This window comes from Lygodium microphyllum, chromosome 1 (assembly GCF_053477565.2).
Source record: "Lygodium microphyllum isolate KBCC chromosome 1, Lygodium_microphyllum_v1.1.10, whole genome shotgun sequence".
Classification (NCBI taxonomy): domain Eukaryota; kingdom Viridiplantae; phylum Streptophyta; class Polypodiopsida; order Schizaeales; family Lygodiaceae; genus Lygodium; species Lygodium microphyllum.
The window spans coordinates 109,253,785-109,271,151 of record NC_141135.1 but is presented as its reverse complement, the minus strand read 5'-3'; the positions used below and the strand labels follow the sequence as shown (position 1 = coordinate 109,271,151).

The 17,367-nt window shown below is 43.0% G+C and overlaps 1 protein-coding gene across 9 annotated transcripts in view; it reads left to right on the top strand.

Moving 5' to 3' along the window:
- Nucleotides 1-14,623: 14,623 nt before the first annotated feature.
- The window catches only part of LOC148041531 (DNAse I-like superfamily protein), a 96,814-nt gene continuing 94,070 nt past the window's right edge, over nt 14,624-17,367 (top strand). For 6 of the 9 annotated variants that reach the window (XM_087680567.1, XM_087680552.1, XM_087680559.1 and 3 more), the window contains exon 1: nt 14,624-14,780. In XM_087680567.1, the coding sequence (XP_087536693.1) occupies nt 14,712-14,780 (69 nt within the window). In that variant the 5' untranslated portion in view covers nt 14,624-14,711. The remainder of the gene's footprint in view (nt 14,781-17,367) is intronic. The other 3 variants (XM_087680582.1, XM_087680581.1, XM_087680576.1) reach the window with 1 other exon arrangement.

Below are 17,367 nucleotides of genomic sequence, written 5' to 3'. Positions count from 1 at the left end.
TCAAACTCTAGCAGGAGAAGTAACCACCTTGCTATGCGACCTGTGGTGCATGGCTTGTTCACAAGATACAACAGGGCTTGATGGTCCACGTAAAAGATGAAGGGTGTGGCCAACAAGTAATGCCTAAATTTCTTTACGACGAACACCATAGCTAGCCCTTCCCTTTCCATAGTGGAGTAGTTCATTTCTGTTTCAGTGAGCTGCCTGCTAGCAAAGCTCACGGGGTAATCCAGATTATGTTCACCAGGCTGGCATAGAACGGCTCCAATAGCAAATTTGGAGGCATCTATGTGTACATGGAATGCTACATTCTAGTCTGGGGCTCGTAGGATTGGTGCAGTGGTGAGAGCCTTCTTTAACTGTTCATACGCGCGTTGGCATTCCTCAGTCCACTCGAATACAATCAGCAGCTTGTACAATGGTCTAGCAATCAGCGCGTAGTTTAGTACAAAGCGTCGGTAGTATCCTGTGTGGCCTAAGAAACACTGGACGCCCTTGTAATTGGTGGGCGGTGGGAGGTCGGTTATGGCCCTGACTTTTGAGAAGTGAGTGGCAATGCCATTTCGTGACACTACATGCTTTAGGATGCATCCGTGCTTCACCCAGAACTGGCACTTCAAGGGTTTCAGTGAGAGTTTGTATAGTCAACATCGTTCGAAGACGGCTCCTAGCCTCTCTAAGTGCTTGGTCCAATTGGAGTGTACGCATAGGTCGTCTACAAACACCTCTAGCTCACATCGCAGCATATCTTTGAAGATCGTGCACATTAGTCGTTGGAAGGTTGCAGGAGCATTCATTAGCCCAAAGGGCATAACGATGTAGGCAAAGACACCCCACTCCGTGGCGAAGGCAGTCTTGTGCCTGTCGTCAGGATGCACTTGCACTTGATTGTAGCCTGAGAATCCATCCAAAAAGCTGTAAGCTTCTTTGCCTACTACTCTCTCTAGCATGTGCTCGGTATATGGCAAAGGGTAGTTGTCTCTCTTCGTAGCGGCATTCATCTTCTTATAATTCACGCACACTCGAATCTTGCCATTCTTTTTCATAACAATCACTACAGACGATACCCAATCCGTGTGCTCAATCTCATATATAAATCCCGCCTTCATGAGTTTATCGATTTCTTCCTTCACTGCATGAGCATGTTTGGGATTCATAGGGTAAGGTCACTGTTTAGTTGGCACCACTTCTGGGACCATGGGAATGTTATGGGTCACAACCCTGGGATCGACTCCTCTCAATTTCTCCAAGGACCAGGCGAACACATCGACATACTCTCGTAGGAGAGCAATCAGTCTAGCCTCCTCCTCCTTGGTTAGGTTGTCAGCAATGAACACAAGTCGAGGTTTCTTGCCTTCCCCTGCCAAGTCGACTTCCTTGACCCTGGCGGGTCCCTCAATTGGTTCCCTCGCTTACCCTTGTCTCTTTGCTCCTAGCAAAACCACCACTCTATCACCCTTCTTAAACTTCATGAAGCGTTTGGGGAGGTCCTGTGGTTTCTTTTGCCTCTCTCCTACTGAGTCTCTAGTTTGCTTCATGGCTCCCTCCTTGATCCGCTTGCACCTTAAGTGGACTGGCAAGTCCCCTTTAGTGCCTCTGACCTTAGAGAATTGGGGCATTTCGGGATCACTTTCTGTACTGACCTCAGACTCCGAGTTAAACTCACATCCCTCGCTTGAGGAAGGGGTTTTGCCTGGGGGTCGTAGTTTAGTAGGTGAATCCGTCTTCAGTATTGGGATTACCAGTGATTGTGCCACCCTTGCGTGCTCATAATCCATAGCTCCAACCTACTCCAGCCAGGTCCTATCTCATTCCATCCACACGACTCCTTTTCCATTCCTGCCTGCCCTTTCCTGTTTCGGCCTTGAGTCTGCCTCGATCTGCTCTATTGCTCTCCCTTTAGTGTCATAATCTATCGTGTTAAGCCCTTCCTCGCTCTCATCCGTCTCAGAGCAATAGTGCTCGTACTCCTCATCACCGGAATCTTGCCCCTCCGATTGCTCGTCATCCCCTAGGTTTTCCTCCCGATCTCCTCTTCGTCGGTCATTAAAGCCCAGTTGTATGATAGGTTGAGGTCGTGCACTTTGGTCCATTCCCATTCAGGCCGAGCCAAGAGATCGCTTAGGGGTTTTAGATTAGCCGCTTTGTTGCCTTTCAGTTTAGTGGTTAGGTACCCTATGATTCCCTGAAGCTTGAGCTTGTTAGTGGGGGTGTGGAACGAGACTGGTCTCCCTGGATCCCGCGAGCTCCCTGTCATCATGCACAGCGGCACCCTGGGCTCCTCTTCTGGCATGCCTGGTGACTTAGCCACTTGCTTATACAACTATTCCTCATCCGAGCATGGTAGGTCAATGGTTGCCAAGACATGCATCCAATCCCTCTCGTCCTCAGGGCAGGGAATGTACTTGGTCAGCATCCCATAAGGCTTGCGCACCAGGGCATCGCCTTTTAGCATGGTCGAGATAGCATCGAGGTCTACTGGGGTAGTCTTCCATGTGTCTATCTCAACCCTTACCGCTTCCGTCCTATTCCCCAAGAATATGAGGTTGTTTCCCCAGTCTTCAACGACTCGTGCATTCCTCATCCATGGCCGGCCTAGCAGCATATCATAGTCCACCCCCTTCATGACAATGAAATTTACAGAGAACTGCACTCCTGCGATCTTCACTGGCCAGTTTTTTAAGACCCCGAATGGTCTGACCTTCATTCCGTTGGCCAATGTAACATTGAACCTAGCCGCTTCCACAGGTGGGTTTTCCCAGGCTTGTAGAACTGCGTGGCTCAAGACACTGACCCCGGCGCGGCCGGTGTCCACAATTCCCTTTGGTGTTGCGTCCGGGCTTGGAATTTGCATGACTGCATCCTGCTCGTGCAAGTCAGTGGCAGCATGCTCCCCCTTTCCCTCCACCCAGTGCCTCAATTCTTGCCACAATGGAGAGTGCTGCCGAAGCAGGTCCCCCAAACTCACGGTCACTGGGGTGGTGACTAAGGTGGTGAGGAGGTTGCTAGGTAGTTGGCTTTCTCCTTGGTCAGCACTCTTCGGCCACATGTTGTGGCTAGCTTGTTGACAAGCTTCTTCCTGGTCTTGCCTTTGTGGCATCTCTCATGGTGTTAGCGCATTCCCCGATTGAGGTCGCGATGGCAAATCGGGTGTGCTTGCACTAAAAAGGTCCTCCATCAGATCCTCCAATATGGGTTCTACATCATTAAGGTGTTCTTTGGCATCCTTGACCCACTCCTTTACCTTGGTGATAGCCTCGAGTTGCCGCCTAGGATGAGGGTATTCCCCCACCTTGGCACTACCTAGTTCCGTCGTCTTGGGGGCGGAGGTCTCTACCTCGGCATCTGTGACCCCCTTTCCCGTCACCAAGGTTGTAGCCTCCTTAGTCTTAAGAGTGATCCTTGTGTTTGCCCTCTTTCTCCTTCTCCAGTGGCTTTTCTTTCCCAGCGAGGCTGCGTCCAGGTTACTTGGCCCAGGTAGTGAGATGCCTGTCTGTCTTGTTTGCGCTCGCGTCATGACATGCAGTGGGATGGGTGCGTCCTCCCCACCAAAGGTCTCTACCCCAAATAGCCCCAAGGGCACATTGGCCGGACTGGCTGATGGTTTCCGCCTAGGGTAGTCAAGAAACAGGTGTGTGATCCCACATTCAGCGCATCGAAGGTCAGCCTTGTCCTAGTTTGCCTGTTCCCTTTCTGGGCAACGTGATGAGATATGGCCTGGATGACCGCAAGTCTAACATGAGATTGGGTCCTGGCTTGGTCCTCCAAAGCCCTTGCCTCTTCCTCTGCCCAGCGCCATCACCAACACCGATCGATAATCCATCAGGACTGGATTGCCTTCCTCGTCATAGGAGACGTATGGGTTTACGTAGCTCTCTTCTTCACTAGGTTCCTCCACATAGTGAACTGGAGTGTCACTCGGTGGTTGGGTTACGTAGGGTCCTAGTGGTCTGGGTATGCCTGTTGAGTTCATCTCTAGCCTAGGGATGGCTGGTCTCGTGTCGTTTGGTCCTGGAAGTGCCAGCTAGGCTCCCCTCCCAAGGAAGTTAGATGGCCTGTTGCCTAGGTAAGGAGGGTTGTATTGCTTAGCATATGAAAACCTCATGGGAAATTTGCAGTGCAACGCGTCATCTCTGAACCTACCACATTTCAAACACGGCCTAAATCTAGGATCTTGACACTCGGCTTGAAGGTGGTTTCCACCATAGTGTATACACTACATGTGAGCTCGTGTAGGCTTCCTTATTTGTTCTTGCAAACGTGCAAGCTCCATCCTCACCTCAGCCAGGTCCTGGCCTTGGTCGACTCTCTTTCCCTTATCTCGTGCATTAGAGCTCTCTCTCTCTCTCCCGATGTTGTTGACCGCTCTAAAACCCTTTGGCCTGCATCGTCCCGACTAGTGTTCCTCATGCTTTGCTCCCTAAGCTGGTCGTCCACCCTTATTGCTTCATTAAAAACCCTAGCCAGCACATCTCTGTGTAGGGTGGAGTTACTAGCCAAGGCCTTGTAGAGTTCCTCGCTATGGATTCCATTTATGAACACTGTAGATACATCGTTTTCGTTAGGTCGCTCATTGGCCGGGATCCTCTTGAAGAGGCTACGTACATGTGTGACGTAGTCTCTCACGTCCTCCTTTTCCCTCTGTGATTGACATTCATCAAGCAGACGATGAGGTTGTCGGAGTATCATGCCTCAGAGAACCTCTTGATAAAGTGGTCTTTAAGATGGGCAAAGTTCTCGTGCTCGGCTACATCCAGGCTAGTGTACCGCACCCTCCCCTTATCACCTAAGCACGGGCCAAAAGCTTGGAAGCATTGTGCAGGGTCTGTGAGGCCGTTTGCTTCACAAACCTGTTCGAACTACTCCAGAAAGCCATATGGATCGTTGCTAGGTTCATACTTGTCTAGTTGTTTTGCCACTATAGGGATCCTAGATTGCCCCTTTTCCCCTTGTGTGACCCCTAATCCTGAGAGTAAGGCTGTGGCTGCGACTGTCGCGCCCTACTCATCGGATGTGTTGTCCATGAGCCGCCTAGCTACAAGTTCACTTAATGACAAGTCAGCCTTCACTGACCACTCTCTCTCCGCATTTGGTCTTGCCTTTGCTGCTCCAGCCAGGGCACGCCGGGCCTCGTACATATCCACGTCTTGTTGGAGTTTCCTAGTCTTTTGCTCGTGGTTATAGGCGATCATGCTCTCTAGCGCCCTTCTGATTGCCTTTCGTTCCTCTTCTAGGGTCGCTACCACTTCCTCTACTGGCCTACCCTGAACTACTGTCCTAGCCAGCAAGTCATACTCGTTGACTAACTCCTACACCATGACTGGGAATTCTCCCAAGTCCAATCGGTCCTCTCCTTGTCCGCCTCGGGATCCTGACATTGCTTCCACTTCTCGTTTCACTAGGCCGTCAATCAACTTGAGTAGCTCTGGGCAGCGTCTGATTCTCTATGTTGTGGTCCTCCGGGTCTTCGTGTCCTCTTGGGGCCCTATAGATGGAGTTCCCTAGTAGCCTGCTATGCTTTGGGATCATCTCCTAGTAGTGGGTTTCTTGATATTATTATGCTTCCAGTTAAGCTCCTTGTTACTAGAAACCGTCGTTAATCTTATCCACAACTTGTGCTCCATGCTTTCTAGTGCTCAGTGCGGAAGCAGGCTTTTCCCTTCCTTGTTGGGTACCCTAGGTGATGTGTAAATGACTAAAGAGAAAAACTATGCTCTTGAGGAGATGGTAACATTAGCCGCCATTAAGCTTGGTACATGTGAGGAGGGTCAATTACAGTACTCTCAGGAAACTTTAGAGTCACAGAAGAAGCTTATTATAGAACTCCATAGTAAATTCGCTACCCTTTCTGTTTCTCCTCTAGCTCTTATGGTATATTTTGTGTTATCTTCTAAAGAGGAGCTTGATGAGTTGCAATAGAAGGCTAAATTATGTGATGGTTTTTCAACTAAGGTTGAACGCTTTCAATAGCATATGACTTATATCCAATAAGATTTTGCAATAAGAAGGTGAGGTGAGGATGCACTAAATGCCTGATGCAGACTCCACCCCACTGCCTATGGTTGTGGCCTGATGTGGCTCTTGGTGTAGGTCCTGGCCAATCTAAAGTCTTACAGAAAGACCCTGCTACATTCCCCATTATGCTTCAGGGTTGGTTAGTTGGTTGGCTGGTCGCCGAACGTCACGCCCAATTCCAACTTATGTTTGCCTGGTATCTAACTATTCGCGGTGAATCTTCGGTCACCTTGTCTGGTCTCTAGCTTCCAAGATTAAATTGGGCTCCCTGGGGCATCAGAGACGTGACCAAGGTACCCAGGACTGTGGCCCATGTAAACCACTTTCTATTCAAGCTCTGGTGCTCTCGTCTGATTCTGGGAATTGGACGCTCTGGTCCGATTTTGGGAATCGGACGATCTGGTTCGATTTGGGAATTGGATGGGCGGGTCCAGTCTTACTCAGGTCCGACTTCCCTTAGTCGGGACGGGGATGGTCCGACCACTACAATGGGTCGAGTGGCTCAAGTCCGGGACTAGGACATGTGACCTGACTTGGTGGGCTGGTCTGATTATAAGAATCGGATTCAACTGGTCCAATTATGGGAGTCAGACTGTCCGACTCTCGAAATCGGACGGTCCGACTCTGGGAATCAGACGATTTGGTTCGACGGTGCGACCGACGGCCCGCAAGTTGCGCACGATGCCTTTAGGTCAATGCCTAATCTATCAAATCGTGCCGCACTTTCCAAATCAATGCGAGCAACAGAGGGAAACGTCTGGCATACCTCGAAGTGATGGGGCACTCGATCAATCAGCACTTCACGATCTCCCGCAGCTCTCTCCCTCTCTCGCTCTCTCCTGGGCTCTCAGGCTCACAATCTTCTCAGCAAACAGGGTGTCAAATGTGGGTACCCTGGTCTCCTGAGCCCCTTATTACCTCCCTCAGTTTGTTGTAGGCTCAGAGACTAATCTCATACACTCCACCAGCCAGATGTCTGAATCTACGCCCCAACTTCCTTGTCTCCAGTAGCAACAGAACCCTTCTATTCCCGTCTTTTTCTTATCCTACCCTTAACCTATTGCAACAGAAATGAGAAACAGAAATAAAGACAGATGGTCCTACTCTAACATTCAGCAGCAAATCAAAATACTTACTTGCTCCAGGGATCAAAACCTCCTAATCCTCCTAACTATCTTGAGCACCGGTTCAGGCTGCAAACCCTACTGCCATGCTCAATCTGATGCGTGTGGCGCTCAAGGCTCGATTCGGTCTGTCCCGGCCAACGGAACCAAAATGTTGGGGAGCTATGAAGCTCTATCCTGAGACCTACGGACCGCTTATTGATCAAGCATTTCAAGCCAAGCGACCATGGCTACCTCTCACATAACTGACGCGCAATGCCTACCTTGCGGGCGTAGTGAGCTTACCTTAATGCTCGATCGAGTTCCCTCCTCTCTCTCACACTCCAGTAGCTCAATGATCCTTGTGGCAAGTTCAAGCAACCTCAAGCCCTCTCCGTCAAGCTCCATCCTCCATAGCCGCGCGAGACGAGAGAAGAGAAGAAGGGAAGGAAAGGCGAAGAGAGAAGATGGGGAGCTTCTTCTCCACGATCCCTCACTCTCACACACTCACTCCCTCACTCCCTCACACTCCCTCAATCCCTCACTCAAGCACAAGCAAGAAGGTAAGAAGCAAGAGAAGAGGAAGAAGAAGCTTTAGCCACACCCAAGAATGAACTTCTCATTCACTTTTGAACTTTATATACATGCCCTACTTTTTGGGTGGTCATCCCCACTTTTTACATGGCCGACCATTAGCCTAGGCCCTCTTTTCCTATTTCCCACCATTCTAACTTATCCCATTCCCACTAATGCATACAATTTGCACAGGAGTGAGCCCGACGCTCTTTTTACAAGGATTCGAGAGCGCCTTCATATTTAATGGCACGCTTTTACTCTTTACTTTTCTCGAGGCGACACTGTCATTCAGATTTTTAGAGTCTGACCTCCATCCAGGACGCTTTTTCCTTCTTGGTTGTCTCCTTCTTCCATTTTTCCCGCACTTCTGCTCCATTTTTCGTTCCTCTGTGCAACGGTAAAGTGCTACGGTAAACAAATGGATTATGTAATTAGGATTTAGAGTGATCAAGCATGGGAAACCTGTTAGGTATCTAGGTGTACCGATTGGGGTTGATATCACCCTTAAGCAAAGATTTGACTCATTCAAGAATAAATTTCAGGATAAAATCAAAGACAAGCTAGGTACACTAGTATCATTTGCTAGAAAGCTTACCATATAATCAAGTTCATTTTGTTTGCTGTGATGGTATATGTTGCTTTTGTGTTGCCCTTTTCATCAACAGCTTAGTGAAGTATTGATAGCATGTTAAGGCAATTCCCATGGAATAATCAAGGTAGGCAAGGGATGGCACACATTGGGTGGGACATGATTCCAGGGTGGATTCCGTGAGACCACGGTGGATTTCGTGAGGTTTTTATTCCACGGTGGATTATGTAAGACTATATTTATTTGACGGGGCTCGTATACAAGGTGGATTCCTTGTGCGAGAAGTTGATGGGGACACCTATCCTTTTTGGTCATCAAACTAATTTAATCTGCACGTGGGTGATTTCACATCGGGTGATTCTGCAAAATACATATTTAAATTAATGGACGTTTATGAGTTTAGAGTGCACTCGTATTAAATTAAGGTTACGACAGAGTTCCAATCTATTTATTTATTTTGTAGCTGAAGACTGTTAGGTATTCACTTTTGTTAGTTTAATTTTATTATTTTCTAACAATTGTGAATGCTTCAGTGGATGTGTAGAGAGGCAGCGGTGGCGTTGGAAAGCACCAGGGCGATGGCCTGTATTCAAATTACCTAGAAGAAATTATCATTTTTGATGGGTAGGCGTCTTATCATTAAAGGCGTGGTGCTAATATTTATTTAGGTGCACTTATTTATTGAAGCGCTTGATAAATATTTATTATTTTGTATGCGTATGGGCACTCGATTTAAATATTTCATTATTAGACATTGTATTTGGGCAAAACTCGACTTTTGGGACAAGTGACAGATCCTCAATCAAATCCAAGTTACGCTTTTCAATTTTACGCAACTTTTGTTTAGTATTCTACATTAGCATGTCATCATTTACATATATATAATTGTTGACACCTTATGCCTACTTGTTACTAAGCCCTAACATTATACTAAGTTCGCTAATCTATATTCCTTTTTTTAACAATTGCCTAAAATTTACCAAATTTTAATAAATTTTTAATAGAATAATAGATTTATATATTTATATTAAAGTCTTATTATTCTTGACATGTAATTAGATTTTATTTTAGCACCACAATTAGTAGTCAAATATATTTAAAAATATGCTTATAAATTACCATTAGATAAATTAGTTAGATTAAATGTTACAATTAATATTTTAAACATTCTACATCAATTGATTGAGAAAAGGTAGCAAATCATACTTAGTATGTGTGAATGAAATTGAAGCTAAGGAAAATCAGATGCATCCTAGGCACGCACAATTTCTTTCACAATTTACAGATAATTTTGCTATTAAATTACCCCTGGTTTACCACCTACACGCCTTGAATATCATAAAATAGATTTAATCCCAAGTTCTCAACCACCATGTAAAGCACCTTATAGACACAATCAAATTGAACAGAAATAAATCCAAGCCCAAGTTGAAGATTTGTTAACCCGGGGACTTATTAGGCCCAGTAATTCTTCTTTTAGTGCACCTATCCTATTAGTGATAAAGAAGAAAAATAATACCTATAGAATGTGCATTGACTATCGTGCCATAAACAAGATCATTGTCAAGAATAGATATCCGATCTCTAGGATACACGAGCTCATGGATAAACTACAGGAGCCACTATTTCTAGCAAGATAGATATCAAATCTGGATATCATCAAGTATAATTGGATACACCTAACATTTTCAAAACTGCATTTAGAACTCAATTTAGTCATTATGAATTCATTGTTATGCCTTTTGGTTTGACTAATGTACCAGCCACATTCAGTCATATGATGAATTGAATATTTTTGAAGTATCAACATTGTGTAATTGTTTTCTTTGATGACATATTGGTTTTCAGTAAGTAAGAATGAGAATGAGCATTATGCATACTTATCTTTGGTCTTCAAATTGTTGAAAGAAAATCAATTATATGCTAACCCTGAAAAGAGTGAAATTTTCCAAACCCACATTGAATACTTATGACATATTGTTTCTTCTGACGGTGTTCAAGTTGATTCTAAAAAGATAGAAGTAAATTTGAATTGGCCAATCCCTAAAAATGTGCATGAGTTATATTCTTTCTTAGGTCTTGCCAGCTTTTATACTGCAGATTTTTTCATTGCTTGCATTGCCTTTAATAAAATTATTAAAGAAATGTGTTGTATATCATTGGTCTGATAATCAACAAAAGTATTTTGATTTATTAAAACATGCTTTAACACATGCACCTGTTTTACAATTACCTGATTTTAATTGACCATTCTTTCTAGTAGTCACTGATACTAGCGAATTAGGAATAGGAGCTGCCCTTATGCAAGATTTACATGCCATAGCCTATTCTAGTTGCAAACTTAAACCCTCTGAACTAAAGTATTCTACCTATGATAAGGAATTGTTAGATGTAGTACAAGCCTTACGCCAATGGAAATACTATCTAATGGGATTCATGATCAAAATTGACCAACAAAGTATCAAACATCTCCTTAGCCAACCACAATTTTTTTACCGTCATATCAAATGGGTTGCTTTCATTCAAAGTTTTCATCCACTTATCCAATATCAACCCGAAAGAGAGAATGTTGTTGCCAATGCATTAAGTAGAAGACCAAGTATCCATAATATTTCCGTTATATCTTTTGATTCCCTTATCTCTATGAAAGATACCTATGACCACGACCCTAGTTTTAAAGTTGATTGGAATAAATTAGTTACTAATAATTGGATTCCAATTGATTATTTATCTTATTCTGATGGATTTATGTTTTATGAGAAAAGATTGTGTGTCATTGTTCCATTTAGATCATTTGTATTGCACGAAATTCATTGTCCCCCATATCAAGGCCATAGAGGTATTATTTCTACTTTACGAATATTGGTTGAAGATTTTTATTGGCCATAAATGGAATCTGATGTTTCTAAATTTATTTTTGAATGTTTAATTTGTCAAAGAGTCAAGGGATACCATGGTAAGCAATATAGTTTATTAATGCCTTTACCAATTCCTGAACATCCATGGGAACATTTTTCAATGGATTTCATAACTGGTTTGCCTAGCACCCAAGCTAATCATGATATTATTTGGACTATTGTAGATCGATTTAGTAAACAACCATATTTCTTTCCATGCAAGAAAACATTAACTGCACCTCAAGTTGCACAATTGTTTTTTAAGACTATTTTTGCTAACCATGGTTTGCCAAAAGTTATTATTTTTTATTGTGATTCTAGATTTTACAATAATTTTTGGACTACTTTGTTTACTAATTTAGATACTAAGATTGATTTCTCATCTGCATTTCAGCCTAAAACCAATGGGCAAACATAAGCTACTAACATTACAATTCTAGATCTTTTGCATGCATACAGAATTTTGAAATCACAAACATGGGATACACACTTGTATTTACTTCAATTTGCATACAATAATACACTATATTTAGCTACATATAAAGCACATTTTGAAATCATTTATGGACATATATTGCCTACAACTTGTTACATAATTGTCAAACTAAGTTAAAGTTACTGATGATATTGCCAATACACATGCTACTATTTTTACTGAAGTTAAAGATATGATTGTGAAAGCCCAACAATCATACACTAAACAAGCTAATAAAAAAAGAAAAGCCATGAGTTTCAAAGTTGATGATTATGTTTGGTTACATATTGAAAAGAGAAAATTGCAAAGTGTTGAGAAATACCCTGTTGTTAAGTTAGCCCCTAGATTTTATGGACCTTTCAAAATCATCACAAAATCAATAATAATGCATTTAAATTAGAACTACCCCAACATTGGAAAATTCATAATACTTTTCATATCAATTTACTACGACCTTTTAGAGGCCAATTACATGTTCACTCTATATATGAAAACCCTCCTTTATTAGAAGAAAAAACTGAAATCCTTAAACCTAAAACTATCCTAGATATTGACTTTGTGACCATTAGAATTGGCTGTAGATATTCTAGATATTTGGTTAAATTTAAAAATCATCCTGTTGAAGAGGCCCAATAGATGCATGCCCACGACCTAAGTACTTACCTCTCACTGTGCTTGCTCCACATTGAGCTAATAGCAATTGAGGACAATTGCTATCCCACCCCAAGATTATGATGCCAGGAGGCATATTCCACAGTGGATTCCATGAGACCACGATAGATTCCGTGAGGTTTTTATTCCACTGTGGATTTCGTGAGGTCTTGTAGTGGATTTCATAAAACTATATTTATTTGCAGGGGCTCATACACAAGGTGGATTTCTTGTGCGAGAAGTTGACGGGGAAGCCTATCCTTTTTGGGCGTCAAATTAATTTAATGTGCACGTAGGTGATTTCACAAAATACATATTTGAATTAATGGACGTTTATGAGTTTAAAGTGCACATGTATTAAATTAAGGTCAGGACAGAGTTTCAACCTATTTATTTATTTTGTAGCTAAAGATTGCTAGGTATTAACTTTTGTCAGTTTAATTTTATTATTTTCTGAATGCTTCAGTTAATGTGTAGAGCAGGCAATAGTCGTGGCGTTGGGAAGCACCGGACGATGGCGTGCATTAAAATTACCTAGAATAAATTATCATTTTTCATGGGCACGTGCCTTATCATTAAAGACATGGCGCTAATATTTATTGAAGCACTTGACAAATGTTTATTATTTTGTATGCATATGGACACACCGTTTAAATATTTCATTATTGGACATTGTATTTGGGCACATCCCAACTTTTGGGATGCCCAACCGTTTTATTCTTTATTTGGACAAAAGCAAGCACAAGCCAAAGCATGTTAATTATAAAATTGGGCTATTTTTTAGCTTGGAGATTAATAAATTTATAAATACATGTCTTGTGGAGTGCTTCACACAAGGCATGGGGGGAGATTGTACCCAAATTGTTTTTTTTGCCTCATGTCGTGCAAATTCTCTTTTTGCTTTTATGAAGTTTTTGTAGAGTTCTTTGTTCGGGGAGCTTTCGATGCTCACTACGCGTGCATACAACATCCGATTTACACATCAATGCTAACAGACGAGAGAAAATGGGATGGGGCAGGATTGGAAAGCGTGCTGTTGAATACCCAAGGCCTTTCTATGTCTTTGTTAAGCAGGGTGGAAGGAAGGCAACCTTGGATGGTACTCATGAGGCACTGGATTGCATCGATGAAGATAAAATGGTCTAGTTGGGAAGGGTGGAGTGGCAAGATGTACTAACTTGCCCTCAAATACCTATTAGAATGCTAGCTTCTCATTTACCTATTAGAATGCTAGCTTCTGAAGTGGCATAGGGCATAACGACCCAATGGTGGAAGATAATTTCTAAGGCGGTTTGGTTATCTAGAGGTCCCATGAAGGGGGACTCTTCCCTTAGTAGGAATATTTGGCTATGTTCAGCAACATATGATCCTCCTTATGCTCCTATTCATAGGGATCCCAGGAAGTCAAAGGTGATGTAAGCCAAAGGGATCAAAGGTTTGGAGTGATCTTTGGATCCAGAAAGGGATGCGTGGAGACAACTCGATGGGGTGGTTGTTCAGTATAATGTGAATCAAAAGGAGATAGATAGGCTTTACCGAGATCATGCGAGACTGCAGGAGTGATTGACCTACTACAGAGTATAGGAAGAATGATTTGATAATGAATGATCTATGTAGCTTGGTGGGCAGAAGTATTGTGTGCTGTAAGTCAATTCATGATTTTAAAGCTTCTTTGCTAGCTACTTTGATGAATTTGGTCCAGAAATGGAAGAGAGAGTGCTCCACGTGAAAGACTGATTCATGGATGGGGAGAGTGGAGGTTGTTTGGAGAGTATCCCCCTCTTATGTGGCGAATGTATTGCATTGGAGGTTGATGGTAAAGAGGCTTCTACTTCGCTCTTGTCTGGGCATGAGGATTAGTGTCTCCCCATTATGCTCGTTCTGTGGGCGAGCAGAAGAAACTGAGAAACATTTATTCTGGGATTGCTTGGATGTGGCCACATTGTGGAAGAAGGTCAGGTTCGAGATGAGGAATGCCAACCTTAGAAGCAACGTTAGTATGAGTAATATCCTTTTTGCGGATTACTGAAACTTGGATGAATGTACGTAGAGGCTGCTTGGTGTAATAGTCTTAGGGGGCAACCCTTAACTTTATATGTGGTCCAAAAGGAATGTAGTGGTCTTTAGGAGAACTAGTTCCAGAGCTTCCTGATAATTGTGTTATTGTCATGTTAAAAGCTGTTAGCGGTAGACATCGGGACTTTTTTTGAAGAAAGTTAGTTAGTACTTTGCATGTTGCATCCATCTGATGCTGTAAATATTTACTTTTAATGGAATGGAATATGAGCGCAATATAAATCGCGTTATTTAAAAGAATTGGAAACGAGCTCAGGACAGATAAATTCACAACGTGTTGTTCTGCTGACGGAGGCCTCGAACGTATGTGTACATAAAATGTTCATGCGATGTTGAGGTCATCCGCGGCCGCATCCTTTCTACCCCGGAGTCTGCAAGCTTGCGTGTGGTGCCAACCAGTAAGTCTCTCTCTCTCTCTCTCTGTGGTGTGCGGCGGGGGGTATGTGTATGTGTGTGTTCTCTCTCTATCTCTCTCGTTTGTGCATCCTCCAGAAGAAAGGGGATTTTTGGAAGTGCTACTTCAGCTTCAAGATTTTGCTTGGTTCGCCTCACGCCTTGTCTTTACGTTTCAACTGCCGTGAGTGTTTAGGCCGAACTTCTGCAGAAAATGCACTTGCACTTACCATCTGGATCTCTGGAAACAGTGCTTAAGGTTTATTGTCAATTGATGTTGCAAAAATGGGAAAAAGGAGGAGGAAGTTGTAAGTTTGACATTTTTGGATCAGTCCTTAAACATCTTTTCCGTATGGTCCGTAGGCACCTAAGTGCAGAGTGGTTTGTTACAAGTACGAGTCATGCCTATAAATAACGGCTTCCAATACTTTTGAATTTATGGTGAGTGATAGGCATTCTTTGCTAATTCCTAAGCGACTAGACTATTCATGCACGAGTGGTTGATAAATTTGCTTGAGACTGTCAATACATGATTACTTGCTTTTAAGATACACTTGAGACAAGTTTGAGAGTACTAGGTGGATTCACTAAACAAAGTCTATACGGTTGGAGTCACCTTAAACTTGGCACCACAAGATGTTAGAAGCCTGCCACGTGGTATGCTCAACGGTGGTTGGGAGAGAGAAAGTTTTGCAACATTCTAATATGATATGCATGTACACATTGCAAAGCTCTGGAAAGACAACCTATGTCCCAAGACGGTTAAGACAGTAGACCCTAGAGGAGACGAAAACCCAAAACCGAAACATGGAGGACCTTCACTATGGAACTTGAAGATGCTAGTCAGTCTAATAGGATTGCATGGTGTTAAGCTAAAAAAGGTGCATTATGCATCAAAACTTCATTAGCTCATTAAACAACCTCAAAACTCAAATCTCCTCAAAACTCAAATTCCCCCACTTTTTGGTTGGTCCCTCATCTATAAATGGAGAGTGTGCTAGGTCGCTTGCATCCCGATCTATCACCAATTCATCATCATGTGGTTGCCATCTCCTCTTGTTGTTGCCCACTCATTCATCATCACCTTGAGTTGCTTCCTTGGACATTGTTCAACTTCCCTTTTATCCTAGTGGACTGCAATTGTCTCTAGCTTGCTGTTGTTCGCTAGCTCCTCTAGCCCCTTGTCACTGGCAATACCAACATGTGTTTTTTTTGTTCAATTGACGCTTGCCTGCTAGTCATCATAGTAGAGGGTCGTTTTTGCATTTTCAACACTTTTCTTCATCAGCTTGTGCTCCAACCAATGGTTAATGCACTTGGGATCTATCTGTTACGAGTCATGTGATGCCACCGACTGAACATGCATGGTTTATGCTCAATTTATACTTTATATGCCTTGATGGTGTAAACAATGTTGCTTTATGGTCAATGAATGCATCTCATAAGGTTTTGACAACAGTTATGGTCATTTGAGTGAATTATAACTCAGTTTTGTTGGCTAGAAATTTTAGCATATGTGTTTTGGCATGGACTTTGTTAAGCATAAGATGTTGTTTGACTATGATGCCATATGCTTTGCTAGTACAATACTTTTACTTTTGTCACATTGTGGTGTGAGCGGGGGGAACTATTGCAAGGATTTAAGGGGAGGTCTATCATAGAGATGTGTATGCTAATTGCATTGCTTTGGCATTTGTGCACATGTGAAGTGCAAGTTATTCTGGGTAGAATGATAGTCCAAAATCTAAGTTAGGTAGTGGGGGACATTGGCAAAAGTTGTCACAAGTTATGTTGGACAAATACTAGAGGGTACTTGGTGACAATCCTGGTTCTAGGCATTAAAAGGCCCTGAGAAAGGACATGTGGTGTCATTTGGGCTAGAGAAAATTAAACATTCAATGCCTAGACCAAGGTTAAGAAAAGTTACAAAGACTTTCAAGTTCAAAGGACATAGCACATTAAATGAACAAGTTATAGTCAAGGATAAGAGTATTTTTAATTTCCACAAATATTATTTTTGGAACTTAAGTCTATAGGTTTGAGTCTTGCATTGGAATGTGTGCCACTTGTCAAGAAGAGAGAGGCCTTGCCATATAAGCTTGTTTTGGGCTGATTAAGGCTGGCTGGGGCTGGAGAGAAGCTATATTGCTGCAGATGACTGCTGCCAAGGGAGTTTTCGGCCACCAAAGGCTGTGACACAGCAGGTGACAGCATCAAAGTATCTGCAGGCTGTAGGCGACAACTGCTAGAGGCTGGATTTTACTTGGTTACAGCAATCTGGGAAAGAAAATCAGTTGGTGACAGCATTTCATGCAAGATGACAGCAGGTGACAACAATCTTGATGCATTTCTGGTGATAGATTAATCATTTTTCGCTCTCCTCAGTAGATCTTCTCCCTTCTCTAACAAATTCTCACCCATTCTTAGCTAGCTGAATTACAGAGGACAGCATTGAATTTGCTGTTATAATCCCTAATTTCTTCTGAATTTAGGGTCTCTCAGCCATCTTCGGAAGCGTGCCCATAAATTGGAAGTTTTGTGATGAGAGCAGCTGGTGGAATTCAAAGAATTACAGCAGATCTGAAGGGGATT